General features: G+C 48.2%; 1 protein-coding gene across 2 annotated transcripts in view; it reads left to right on the top strand.

Annotated features, from left to right (window-relative positions):
* Window positions 1-14,887, top strand: part of LOC119976317 (endothelin-converting enzyme-like 1) — a 159,603-nt gene that overhangs the window by 126,176 nt on the left and 18,540 nt on the right. For both annotated transcript variants that reach the window (XM_038816760.1, XM_038816761.1), the window contains exons 14-15: window positions 3,956-4,021; window positions 4,111-4,206. In XM_038816760.1, the coding sequence (XP_038672688.1) occupies window positions 3,956-4,021; window positions 4,111-4,206 (162 nt within the window). The remainder of the gene's footprint in view (window positions 1-3,955; window positions 4,022-4,110; window positions 4,207-14,887) is intronic.

The raw sequence follows: 14,887 nt of genomic DNA, 5'->3' as shown, positions 1-14,887 counted from the left end.
CTGGGGGACTCCGCCTCTGGCTACGCCCCCTGGGAAACAGTACTTAAGATGAGACTCCATTTTGCGAGCACACTTCTCATGGAGGCTGCCATTGTTCACTGCTTATTAAAGCCTTTGATTACTGACCTAATTTTCGTGTCGTAATTGAGAGTGCCTCAGGTTGGTACTGCAGTGCCCCTCCGGAGCGGTCCAGGCACCTGAATTTCATCTTCAGGAGGCCAAGGCAGCGCTCCACCACACCCCTGGTTGCTGCATGGGCATCGTTGTATCGGGTTTCCGCATTGGTCTGAGGCCTCCGTATAGGTGTCATCAGCCAAGACCTCAGCGGATAACCCCTGTCGCCTAGCAACCAGCCCCTCAGCCGGGGGGGGACGTCCCTCAAACATCGCAGGGATGAACGACTGCGCCAGTATGTAGGAGTCATGCACACTCCCTGGGAACCTTGCACAGACGTTCATGATCCTCATGTGGGGGTCGCATACTACCTGGATATTTATGGAGTATGTCCCCCTCCTGTTTGTGAACACGTCCCTGTCACCTGCAGGCGGGCGCATGGGGACGTGGACACAATCGATTGCCACCTGCACCCTCGGTATCCCGGCCACGCTGGCAAATCCACGAGCTCCTGAGTCTTGAGTTGCTCGGGCCTCGGGAAAGGTGATGTAGCGGTCCGCGATGGCATAGAGGGCGTCGGTCACATCCCGGATACACCTGTGCACCGATGACTGGAAGATCCCGGAGAGGTCCCCGCTCGGAGACTGGAAGGAGCCGGTCGCATAGAAGTTCAGAGCGACCGTCACCTTGATGGCAACCGGGATCGCGTGCCCTCCCCCCGTTCCACGTGGGGCGAGGTGCGCCACGAGGTGACAGATATGTATCACCGTCCGCCTACTCACCCGGAGTCTCCTCCTGCAGGTGATGTCCGTCATTGTTAGGAAAGAGATCCGGACACGGTACACCCTCGGCCTTGGTCGTCGCCTTTGGCGCCGTGGCTGCACCCTCACTCTCTCCTCCTCCCACTCCTCCTCCTCGTCCCCCCCATGCTGCTCGACGACTGGCAACTCCTCGGCCCTTCCCTCTGCTGCTGCAGCTGGCCCTGCATCCACTGCGGGTTGTGGCTGTGGATGCTGCTGCATCTCCAAATGCAGTGCAGCGGCCCCAACCACTGCGCAGAACATAGGCGTTCTGTTCACAGACATTGTGCTAACCTACAGAAGGGTGGTAGGAGGCAGAGAAACGGGACATGTTAGACGGAGGTTAGTCGACACCTCGGCAGCCGCCTTCCATGGGATACCTGTGTGTCCCGGTGGCCTGGTCGCGCTGCTGACACGCGGGCAGCCTAACCCCTGGTCACATTCTGCATCCAACGGGCAGTTAACTACGTCCTCTTCACCGGTGCGTCAGTGGCCTGTGGCCGAAAGCCACAGGGCAACCAGCGGCCGTGTCCTCGTGACCGGCACGCCATGGCATGGTGGCAGACATTTTGTAACCGGGGTTGGACGGGTCACTTGCTCACTCTCTCCCTATCCTCCCACTCCCCCCGTCTCCCCCCCTCCATCTCCCCCACTCCCCCCTCCGTCTCCCCCACTCCCCCCCTCCATCTCCCCCACTCCCCCCTCCATCTCCCCCACTCCCCCCTCCATCTCCCCCACTCCCCCCTCCGTCTCCCCCACTCCCCCCTCCATCTCCCCCACTCCCCCCTCCGTCTCCCCCACTCCCCCCTCCGTCTCCCCCACTCCCCCTCATCTCCCCCACTCCCCCCTCCATCTCCCCCACTCCCCCCTCCATCTCCCCCACTCCCCCCTCCATCTCCCCCACTCCCCCCTCCGTCTCCCCCACTCCCCCCTCCGTCTCCCCCACTCCCCCCCTCAGTCTCCTCCACTCCCCCCTCAGTCTCCTCCACTCCCCCCTCAGTCTCCCCACTCCCCCTCAGTCTCCCCACTCCCCCCTCAGTCTCCCCACTCCCCCCTCAGTCTCCCCCACTCCCCCCTCAGTCTCCCCCACTCCCCCTCAGTCTCCCCCACTCCCCCCTCAGTCTCCCCCACTCACCCCTCCGTCTCCCCACTCCACCCTCAGTCTCGCCCACTCCTCCCCTCAGTCTCCCCCACTCCCCCCTCAGTCTCCCCCACTCCCCCCCTCAGTCTCCCCCACTCCCCCCCTCAGTCTCCCCCACTCCCCCCCTCAGTCTCCCCCACTCCCCCCCTCAGTCTCCCCCACTCCCCCCTCAGTCTCCCCCACTCCCCCCTCAGTCTCCCCCCCTCCCCCCTCAGTCTCCCCCACTCCCCCCCGCTCTGGACCCCCCTCCCGTTCTCGGGGATGCCTTCCCTGTTGTGGCCAGACTCCAGCAGTGCGTTGAGCGGTGCGCTCACCTAATCGAAGCTCTTGTCAGCCAGCACGACTGGTTGACGAACTTGAAAAGCAGGTGTGTTGGCCAGCGTGAAAACATTGCGTGATGACGTCGGGACTTCGGCCCATCCGGGCCGGAGAATAGCGGGGGGCCCATAAGTAGCGACTCTGGTCATTTCGGGGGCGCGTTCGAGGCCTTTGCCGGGAATCCCGACGTGTAGTTTGTGCGGGGTTCGGAGAATAGCGGGAGGGCGTCGGACCTGCGTCGCCGTGAAAATTTGCGCGGCCCGCTATTCTCCGAACCGGCGTGAGTGCGGAGAATCGCGCCCATGGTTTGTGCACCTTACCATCTGAATTGATACACATTTATGATGCATCTCTTCTGGTTCCAGAAAACAAATGACATCCTTCAAATTAAGATACGCAAAGGTATATTTGTAGAACGCTGGGAAATCAATATTACATTTTCCAGATAACTTTAAGAGTGATCCAAGTTCAGGGTTTGAAATTACTGAAAAGATTGAAAAAAGAATGCATATTCACAGCATACATCAGAAAAATTTCAGTCAAGTGTATCGTAGGCAATAATGCTGTGGTGACCAAGATCACCCATACCTATAACCCAATAACATAGCCTCAATAAATCAAGAAAATATTCTCAGGCATTTGTTGCTTTAGAATGTCAGTAATGATTGCTCCATAGATGATCTGATGATCACCCGAACGAGGCTTTTGGGATTTAATTATGAAACGACCCGAGAAATGTGTGGACACATGTCATTGATAGGCTATGTAGGGGGATGGCGATTGGGAGGGAGCTGATGGGGGAGGGAGAGAGGGAGGGAGGGAGATGTTTGGGCAATTGTAACCAATGGGTTTCTTCACTTTTGACTAAAATAATACGAAAGGGAACGCCGAAAGAGTAGAAAGGTGTGCAATATAGACCGAGTACAAAGACTGCATCAGAATCCCTACTCGCACCCCAGACTTGCACAGTCCACACATGAAGGAGAGAGAGTGAGCACTGCCTCTTTGTCCACCTGGGAATATGCTGTTATTTCGGGAACTGGGATTTCCATATCAAGATTAGGCTGCTCGACAGTATATATCTCGAAAGGAATCTCAGACTGCTAATTATAAATTATCAATGCATGTTAAATATGCAGTGTAAAGCTGGCTCCATTAACAAACTTTAAAGGTTCTACTGTCAATTATCATGATCGAGGAAATGTTCGGGCAAAACAATAAACTCGAGTCAATCTGAAAAATACCACCACTCTCTGAAAAGACAATGGACGGGATTCTCCGGTCCTCCGGCGGCGAGTTTCTCGGTGTTGTGCTGTTCGCTGGTGGTGAGATCCTCTATTCCTGCCGCTAGTCAATGGGATTTCCCATTGAAGCCACCCCACGCGGCTGGGAAACCGATGGGTGCGGGTGTGTTGATGGAGGGAAAAGAGAATGCCAGCAGCCAGAGAATTCCAGCCAATAAGATTGTAATTTTCAAAGAATATGTGATACATAGTGTGAAATCTATCAGATTTGTCCAGGAGTAATTTTACTTCAGAGTATATCTACAATATACTTTGCTACTATTGGTCTCCCTCTACAGGTCAGTGGCCAACTTACACTTGGAGAAAACATTGCTGATATGGGAGGACTTAAACTTGCATACTATGTGAGTGAATTACTAATTTTATTTTATACAAATGGATCTTTTGAAATGTGCAGTAACTGTAGCCAACAGCTATTTTACCTATATTCCAGGCTTATCAGAAATGGATTCGAGATCATGGTCCTGAACGTCCCCTTCCAGGCCTAAAATACACCCATAATCAACTTCTCTTCATTGCATTTGCTCAGGTGAAAAACAAGGTTTTAATTTTTAATGGAGTGTCTTCCATAAACTCCCTGTTGTAATCCCCATGAGAAAGCAATCATTGATCTTCCAATCGGGTCCATTGAATACGAGAGCTCCAGGTAGGGGCGGAGACCCACCACCCAAGGCTCGTTAAGACTTAGGATAAAAATAGGCCCAGGTCAGAGCCTGGTGAAACCTATCCTCTCCTTAGGGTCTACGCTGGGAGTGAAATGCTTTGTAAAGTTTAACTTGTTTATATGTAAATAAATTCACCTGTGTTTTTGACAATTTCCTTATGCGTTATTATACTCCCATCCATTCATTATTTTTGAGTGCACTGGAGATACCTAGGTGTCCAGAAATTGTTTATTTCTCTATCAGTGAATGTAACTTTATGTCATAATTTTTCTGTGTATTATTGTTCAATGATATAATTTGTGAATATACCTGAAATGAAAAGCTAATCTCAGTAATGATAATTATGAAACTACTGGGCTGTTTCCCTTGGATCAAATAGAGGTCTTCAAAGGCATTAGGGGTCTTGGCAGATGGGGAGAAACTGTTCCCGTTGGCAGAAGAATCAATGATAATAATAAATAAAAGGGCAATGATTTATGGTGATTGATAAAAGAAGCAACATTATTATGAGGAAAATCTTTTTTACACAGCGAGTGATTAGGATCTGGAATACACTGCCTGAGAATGTGGTGAATGCAGATTCAATCAAAGCTTCCAAAAAGAATTGAATAATTATCTGAAGAGATAGAAATTGCAAGGTCTCAAGAAAAAGGCAAAGGAGGGGGATCTAGGTGAATAGTTTTTGTAAAGAGTTGGCACAGACATGATGAGCCGAATGGCCTTCTTCTGTGCTGTAACTACTCTATGGTTCTATGATTTGAGATCAAACATAGCAAGGAAGCCTCCTCCTAATTAACACCTACCCCCTCCCTCAGCTAATGAAGCAGTGTCCCTCCATGTTAAACACCACTTGGAAGAAGCACTGAGGGTATCAAGGACACAAAGTGTATTCTGGGTGGAGTTGGGGTGGGGAAGTGCATCAGTGTTCGTCACCAAGGTTGGCTCAGTGGCATCCCTATTGACTGAAGGACAAAGGCCAGGATTTTCTGCCTCTGCCCATGTCCAGGATTTTCCAGTACTGCCTAAAGTCAGTGAAATTTTGGCTAGCTCTTTAAATTTTCTGTTCCTGCCCACACGCTCCAGCTGCGGGCGGAGACAGAAAATCCCAGCCACATTTTTTTTTTAAAATTATGCTTTCATGGAATGCAGGTGTCACTGGCTGTGCCAAAATATATTTCCCTTCCTTAATTACCCTTCCATACCTGCCAGACTGGACATGAGGCAGTTGGTGAGGGAAACATCAAGAGGGAAAAACTATTTGACCTCATCTTCATCAATCTATATGCCAATTGTGCATTTATACATGGCAATACTGGTAGCAGTGACCAACACACAGTCTTTGTGCAGACAAAATCCCATCTTCCTACTGAGGATCACTGACATAACCTGTCAATGAAAGTAGTCCGGGAGCAGGTTGGGGATTTTTCATTTAAAAATGGCCCTGGGCATTTGAATCACTTTAAGTTATTATACAACTGATTTGTTGAGAGAACCTACCCAATCGGAAATGGAGACAATGGGAAAAGTACTCCAATGCATCTCAAAGAAATTATTCCAGGAACAGATACCTTTTTTGGTTCCCGAGTTGGGTTTGGGTTTCCCCTATGGTTCATACTTCCTCTGAGATGTCAACCACATCCACTTACTGAAGAGGTGCAGCACTGTTAATATTGTGGGGGTGGGATGTAATCTGAACCCAACTGTCCAAGTGGAGCTAGCAAGAGTGGAAGTGCTGCGTGTGAACTGACTACCCACAGCCTTATTCTTAGCCCCGGTGAAAATTGCCAGGAAGGAAAATGGGGGCAGGAATCCTTAAATTAGGGAATTCCCGCCATTTTGAAAGGACTCCCAAGTTATCCAAACTCAATGAAAATCCAGGCCTCGTAATTCAGGTACATTGCTGGCTTCTAACAATCCAATGGTGGGATGGTAAGGGATAGGTGGGTGAGGGGGTGTGGGAATGAGATTTAAAATTTAGGTTACGAACTAGAGTAATGAACTAACACTGTTCTTGAAGTGACAAATTCGAAAATGGTGTACCAGATACTGGGCTGGTGCAGCCATTCAAAACCGAGCCTAAAGAGTAAAACCCTAAATGTAGCAAAACATTCCTTTGTGTCCCATTATCAGATACCTGCAACAAATATTCTGCTTATGATTCATAGTAAAAGATAATTTTCAACATTCATTGGATTTAGTTTAGTCAAGCTTTGGGATTTAGTCCCTGGATCATTTTCTAGCCCTGAGATCAGAAAAGGGGCATGAATGATGTTGAATTGCCTACCCTAATCTAAACATTCTTAAGAAAATCAGGAAATTAGGCATACACTGCAAAAAGGTTCGTTGAAGGCACTGACTTTTAAGCTCTTTGGAGTTATTTCCCTGGGTCAATTTTCGGAACAACTTTACAAACCCCAGTTGAAGGGAAATAATTCTCCATTTCTGAGCAGCAACTATGTTTTATAAATTAAGTACATACATATCCGGACTTCTCTCTCGTGTTCAGACACTCTGTTCCCAGGTCTCTGTTATTGTTATTATGGCTGTTAATGGGTTGTGTGACAGTAGTTTGACTCACCTCCTAAATTTTCTGTCTGGGAAGCACCTGGCCTCCCCTCACAGAAGGTAAAGCCAGTAAAATTTGGGAAATGACTGGTACTGGTCTGAAAGACCTTGTATACTGTAAAATGAAACACCAGCTTAGCCCAGTACCAGTCATTTCCAGGCTTTGATGTTTTTTCCTTCTGCTCTCTCCCACCAACATCCGAGCTCACATCAGACTTCTAACCACACCCAACCACTCAATGCTGGCCACTGTCGCTTTATTCCATCTTTTGCACAACATTTTTCCAGATGTACTTTTACTGTGATGACATTAACTCTTTCAGTTCTTACTTTCTCTCAAAACCGCACATCCGCACCAAGACCTTGACAGACAAACACAAATCCTGTGTGTGAACGAGCTGGTAGTGTCAGCTTGACACCATTGCAGCATTTTCTTTTAATATCTGTTTGATGTCGCTGTACAGGAAGAGTTGTCCCATCAGAACAATACGAGGAACTTGATGCGTGGCACAACTTGTGATCTAAAATAGAGTTTTCCTTTTTATCATTTTAGCTTTGCATCTGTATAATTAGATTGTTGTGGAGAATTCAAAATATCTAAAGGAAATTGAATCGGTGTAAGGAGAATTCTTCGAAACAACATAAAAACTAAAAACATTATGCAACAATATTGCCACAGTATTTAACCCAATGAAGAAGAAGGTACTCTAATGGCTCGTCACATTGATATAAAGTACTTGCGTTATTATTGATCTTGCATTGTTGTCTCAAACCAAACCTTGTCTGATTGATAACTTGGATAAGATCAATGTTACTAATGCCAGGTAGGGAAGCCCAAATAAATAGGTCCAAAAGGCACAGCTCAGTTCTGGCTATTGGTAGAAATGTTTTCTTAAAACTAAAATTCCAGATTATAGAATCATAAAATGATATGATGTGGAGATGCCGGCGTTGGACTGGGGTGAGCACAGTAAGAAGTCCTTACAACACCAGGTTAAAGTCCAGCAGGTTTGTTTCAAACACTAGCTTTCGGAGCACTGCTCCTTCCTCAGGTGAATGAAGAGGTATGTTCCAGAAACATATATATAGGCAAATTCAAAGATGTAAGACAATGCTTAGAATGCGAGCATTTGCAGGTAATTAAGTCTTTACAGATCCAGAGATAGGGGTAACCCCAGTTTGAAGAGGTGTGAATTGTCTCAAGCCAAGACAGTTAGTAGGATTTTGCGAGCCCAGGCCAGATAGTGGGGGGTAAATGTGATGCGACATGAATCCAAGGTCCCGCTTGAGGCTGTACTCATGCGTGCGGAACTTGGCGATACGTTTCTGCTTGGCGATTCTGCGTTGTCGCGTGTCCTGAAGGCTGCCTTGGAGAACGGTTACCCGGATATCAGAGGCTGAATGCCCTCTGAATGCCCGACTGGAAGGGAACATTCCTGCCTGGTGATTGTCGCGTGACAACAAATGAACGGATATCGCGCGACAATCACCAGGCAGGAATGTTCAGCCAGCGGGATTCTCCGTTTTGTCGGTACCCAGGGGGTTTCCCGACAGCATGGGGCTGCCCCACAATGGGAAACCCCATTGACCGGCCGATGTAACGGAGAATCCCGCTGGCGGAGAATCCAGCCCATAGAATTGGATAATGGAGCGGCGTTTTCTGTTCTGGCACGGAGCACCGTTGACTGCATAAACGTGGTGTGCAGACCTTGATCTTAGCGCACACCGCAGCTCGGTGGCCACATGTACAGGGGAGCAGCTGAGTATTGTTGGGATTACATTGACTCTGGTGATTTATGGACGCCAGCTTACTCGCCTCCCTTTCGTTATCGTTCAAGGGAATGGTCCTTGCCTGATAGCCGTGATTGCTTACATCATTTCGATGCGGGACATCGAAAAGCCCTTGGGTGTTGTCCATTACAAGGGCAGCACGGTAGCATGGTGGTTAGCATAAATGCTTCACAGCTCCAGGGTCCCAGGTTCGATTCCCGGCTGGGTCACTGTCTGTGTGGAGTCTGCACGTCCTCCCCGTGTGTGCCTGGGTTTCCTACGGGTGCTCCGGTTTCCTCCCACAGTCCAAAGATGTGCGGGTTAGGTGGATTGGCCATGCTAAATTGCCCGTAGTGTCCTAATAGCAAGGTTAAGGGGGGGGAGTTGTTGGGTTACGTGTATAGGGTGGATACATGGGTTTGAATAGGGTGATCATTACTCGGCACAACATTGAGGGCCGAAGGGCCTGTTCTGTGCTGTACTGTTCTATGTTCTATGTTCTATTTGCGCTTGGGCTGGCAGCACATTCTCCAAATGGGGTCCGGTGGCCTTTGTAAGGTATTCGTCAAGTATCCTGAAGTCTTCAGGGACCATAAAAGGGGCGTGACCAAGATCCAGGTTGACCTGGAGGCTCAGCCGCCCTACTTCCAGGTGGGCCTGATCCCTACGTCTTGGTAGAGAAGGTGGAAACTGAACTCAACAGGTTGGAGAGTTTGGGCATTATTCAGCCTTTACAGATTGGGCGGCACCCGAGATCCCAGACCTGAAATTGGAGAAAATGGTCCGTTTGTGCAGGGATTATAAAATGATGGTCAATACTACTTCCAGGCTGGATCGCTACCCCATGTCCCGCATTGAAGACCTGCAAGATAAATTGGCTAGTGGATGCTCGTTCATGAAACTAGATAGGAGTAATGTTTGAACTCGACAGATCCTCCCGCAAATACATATGATAAATACGCACAGGGGACTCTACAAGAACACTCGGCTGCCTTTCGGGGTGACATCAGCACGTGCAATCTTCCAGCGAGTCATGGAAAATATCCTGCGAGGCTTACCCCGCGTCATAGTGTATTTGGATAATGTGCAAGTCATGGGGAGTACAGACCAGGAACATTTGGAGAACCTTCAGGGAGTATTGCAGCACTTCTCAGAATATGGCATCTGCCTGCGTTGTGCAAAGTGTGTGTTCCACATGAAGGAAGTGGTCTAGTTAGGGTATCGGGTCGGCTTACACCCAGTTGCTGAGAAAGAGCAGGCCCTGAAGGATGTCATGGAACGTCACTCGTTTTTGGGGTTGGTTAATTACCTTGGGAAACCTGTCCTGAACCTTGTGGCCATACTGGCTCCTTTGCTTCTGCTCCTGAGGAAACACCAGGCCTGGGTGTGGAGTGTTGCCCAGGAAGCAGCTTTTCTGTATTTCTAAGGTGATGGTCATCATTCAGAGGCGCTAATCCACTATGATCCTGCCAAACCGTTGATCATCACATGTGATGCATCACCTTATGGAATTGGGGCCGTCCTGGGAGCGGCCAATCGCTTTTGCCTCTCGTACACAGGTGGCGCCTGAACGTAAATATGCGCAGATTGAGAAGGAGGGTCTTCGCTGGTCTCTCAGACGAACTGGTCGCCACATTGAATTTCATGGACTCCGGCTGGGCTGGTCACTACATCACTCAGCCGAGACTGGACGCAGACAGAAAGACAGATGGTGTCCTACTGGTGGGCACGCAGATTGTTATCCCGGCAAGGAGTCAAGAGCTCGTCTTGAAAGACCTTCACAATAGAACATAGAACACTACAGCGCAGTACGGGCCCTTCGGCCCTCGATGTTGCGCCGACCTGTGAAACTATCTGAAGCCTATCTGACCTACACTATTCCATTTTCATCCATATGTCTAGCCAGTGACCACTTAAATGCCCTTAAAGTTGGCGAGTCTACTACTGTTGCAGGCAGGGCGTTCCACACCCCGACTACTCTTTGAGTAAAGAAACTGCCTCTGACATCTGTCCTATATCTATCACCCCTCAATTTAAAGCTATGTCCCCTCGTGTTGGTCATCACCATCCGAGGAAAAAGACTCTCACTGTCCACCCTATCTAACCCTCTGACTATCTTATATGTCTCTATTAAGTCACCTCTCAGCCTTCTCCTCTCTAACGAAAACAACCTCAATTCCCTGAGCCTTTCCTCGTAAGACCTTCCCTCCATACCAGGCAACATCCTAGTAAATCTCCTCTGAACCCTTTCCAAAGCTTCCACATCCTTCCTATAATGTGGTGACCAGAACTGCACGCAGTACTCCAGGTGCGGCCGCACCAGAGTTATGTAGAGCTGCAGCATGACCTTGTGGTTCCGAAACTCAATCCCCCTGCTTATAAAGGCTAGCACACCATATGCCTTCTTAACAGCCCTATTAACCTGGGTAGCAACTTTCAGGGATTTATGTACCTGGATGCCAAGATCTCTCTGTTCATCTACACTACCAAGAATCTTGCCATTAGCCCAGTACTCTGCATTCCTGTTACTCCTTCTAAAGTGAACCACCTCACACTTTTCCGCATTAAACTCCATCTGCCACCTCTCAGCCCAGCTCTGCAGCTTATCTATGTCCCTCTGTATCCTATAACACCCTTCAGCACTATCCACAACTCCACCGACCTTCGTGTCATCTGCAAATTTACTAACCCATCCTTCTACACCCTCTTCCAGGTCATTTATAAAAATGACAAACAGCAGTGGCCCCAAAACAGATCCTTGCGGTACACCACTAGTAACTGAACTCCAGGATGAACATTTGCCATCAACCACCACCCTCTGTCTTCTTTCAGCTAGCCAATTACTGATCTAAACCGCTAAATCACCTTCAATTCCATACTTCCTTATTTTCTGCAATAGCCTACCGTGGGGAACCTTATCAAACGCCTTACTGAAATCCATATACACCACATCAACAGCTTTACCCTGATCCACCTGTTTGGTCACCTTCTCAAAAAACTCAATAAGGTTTGTGAGACATGACCTACCCTTCACAAAACCGTGTTGAGTATCGCTAATCAACTTGTTCTTTTCAAGATGATTATAAACCCTATCTCTTATAACCTTTTCCAACATTTTACCCACAACCGAAGTAAGGCTCACAGGTCTATAATTACCAGGGTTGTCTCTACTCCCCTTCTTGAACAAGGGGACAACATTTGCTATCCTCCAGTCTTCCAGCACTATTCCTGTCGACAAAGACGACATAAAGATCAAGGACAAAGGCTCTGCAATCTCCTCCCTGGCTTCCCAGAGAATCCTAGGATAAATCCCATCTGGCCCAGGGGACTTATCTATTTTGACATTTTCTAAAATTGCTAACACCTCCTCCTTTTGAACCTCAATTCCATCTAGCCTGGTCGACTGAACCTGAGTGTTCTCCTCGACAACATTGTCTTTCTCCAGTGTAAACACTGATGAAAAATATCCATTTAATGCTTCCCCTATCTCCTCTGATTCCACACACAACTTTCCACTACTATCCTTGATTGGCCCTAATCTTACTCTAGTCATTCTTTTGTTCCTGATATACCTATAGAAAGCCTTAGGGTTTTCCTTGATCCTATCCGCCAACGACTTTTCGTGTCCTCTCCTCGCTCTTCTTAACTCTCCCTTTAGGTCCTTCCTGGCTAACTTGTAACTCTCAAGTGCCCTAACTGAGCCTTCATGTCTCATCCTAACATAAGCCTTCTTCTTCCTCTTGACAAGTGCTTCAACTTCCTTAGTAAACCACGGTTCCCTTGCTCGTCAACTTCCTCCCTGCCTGACAGGTACATACTTATCAAGGACACGCAGTAGCTGTTCCTTGAAAAAGCTCCACATTTCGATTGTACCCATCCCCTGCAGTTTCCTTCCCCATCCTATACATCCTAAATCTTGCCGAATAGCATCATAATTGCCTTTCCCCCAGCTATAATTCTTGCCTTGCGGTATATACCTATCCCTGCCCATTGCTAAAGTAAACATAACCGAGTTGTGATCACTATCACCAAAGTGCTCACCTACATCTAAATCTAACACCTGGCCGGGTTCATTACCCAGTACCAAATCCAATGTGGCCTCGCCCCTTGTTGGCCCCCAGGAGTGTCCAAAATTAAGATGATGGCGCGGAGCTATGTCTGGTGTCCAGGCCTGGATACCAACATCGAGCAGATGGCTCAGCAGTGTTCCATCTGTCAGGAGCACCAAAAGCTTCCTTCTGTTGTGCCCCTTCACCCCTGGGAGTGGTCGGGTCACCCTTGGGCTCGAGTGCACGCTGACTTTGCTGGTCTGTTGCTGGGCTCGATGTTTCTTCTTTTACTAGACACCCATTCCAAGTGGTTAGACGTTCACAAAATGACAGTCCAGAAGGGCACGAAACCCTTTAGGGTATAAAACAGAGTCCCCAAGGTCAAAGCGCTCTCTTAAGAACTCTTGAACTCTTCATCTTCACCTTGGCTTTTGGCTCTCAGCGACGAGAGGCCCGCCAAGCACCAGCCAAGTAAGTCTAAGGTCAACGCACGCTACGAGAAAGGCGCTCCTAGCTACTATTCTATACCAGTTCGAAGCCAGCAGTATCAGAACCGGACAACGGCCATTGTTCCTCTGACTGAGTGGGCGCCCGAAGCTAAGTATAGGCTTTTAGTAGTAGTTGTAGTTTAGTGAGTAGAGTTTGTGCATGAGTAATAATTGACTGTGTGTGTAAATAAATGTGCATTGATTTCAAACTTACTAACTGGTGTATTGAGTCATTGATCAGTATTCAGTTTTGAACCTTGTGGTGGTATCAGAAAGATACCTGGCGACTCTTGAGCAAAGGTAATTAAAACAGAGCAAATTAAGGAAAGCATAACGAGCAACAACTGGTACTGTTGTTGAAGATGGTGAAATTTGAATTTGATTAAAAATACAATCTGGAATTAAAAATCTAATGATCAATTTTTGTTTCACTAATGTCCTTCAGGGAAGGAAGGTTGTCGTCCTCACCTGGTCTGACCTAAATGTGACTCCAGATCTACAGCAATGTGGTTGACAATCAAATGCCCTCAGGGATGGGCAATAAATGCTGACTTAGCCAGTGCTGCCCACATCATTGTGAAGGTCTTTCATGAACGAATTAAAAAACCTCCTGTGCGATCGTTAAGAGTTTGCATATCTATTTCTCGGCGCATGCCATTCCTGAGGCCGTTGTCACAGACAATGGTGGTTCTTTCACAAGTGAGGAGTTCTCGGTGTTCCTGAAGGCAAACGGGAATCGATCTGTGCGTACTGCCCCGTGCCACTTGGCGTCCAACAGGTTGGCAGAGCAAGCCGTTCAGGCATTTAAACAGGGGCTCCGGAAGCAGGCTTCAGTTTTGATGGATAATAATAATAATTTTTATTAGTATCACAAGTAGGCTTACATTAACACTGCAATGAAGTTACTGTGAGAATCCCCTAGTCGCCACACTCGGGCGCGTGCTCATGTACACTGAGGGAGAATTCAGAATGTCCAATTCACCTAACAGCACGTCTTTCGGAACTTGTGGGAGGAAACCCGAGCACCCGGAGGAAACCCACGCAGACAAGGGGAGAACGTGCAGACTCCGCGCAAACAGTGATCCAAGCTGAGAATCAAACCCGGGTTCCTGGTGCTGCGAAGCAACAGTGCTAGCCACTGTGCTACCGTGCTGCCGCTTGTTTCCTATTCTCCTATCAGACCACACCGTGTGCAGTGACTGGGGTTTGCCTGCCGGAGATGCTTACAAGAAGATTTTCTCCAATCCTCTAATACCATATCCAAGGAAGATTGAAAGAATATGGGCGCAATTCAGCAGACATCTTGCTATTCAACGGCACTTTGCTTTTTTTTTTTGGCCTCGGGAGATTCTCCGCCACAATCACGATGTCTTGCGAGATTCAGTTGAATCTTGCGCGATGTTTCCAGTGTCGCAAATCTCGCGAGAGGCCTCTCATGAGATACAACGGCCTCACCCCGATATCAAGGCAGGCACAACGAGGCCACTGAATCACACTTTCTACTTTGAGAACTGCCCGCCTATTAAGTGCCTCCAATATATCTAATTTGATCCTATCTAACATGCCGCCTCCTTTACAATGACATAGGCAGCACAAGATTCTCTATTCCTGCCGGCAGCGCACACCTGCTTGTGGCTTTCCCAGCAGCATGCGGTGGCTTCATTGGGAAATCC

Source organism: Scyliorhinus canicula, chromosome 13 (genome assembly GCF_902713615.1).
Source record: "Scyliorhinus canicula chromosome 13, sScyCan1.1, whole genome shotgun sequence".
Lineage (NCBI taxonomy): Eukaryota > Metazoa > Chordata > Chondrichthyes > Carcharhiniformes > Scyliorhinidae > Scyliorhinus > Scyliorhinus canicula.
The sequence above is the reverse complement of the archived record's forward strand: the minus strand, read 5'-3'. Positions and strand labels throughout refer to the sequence as shown.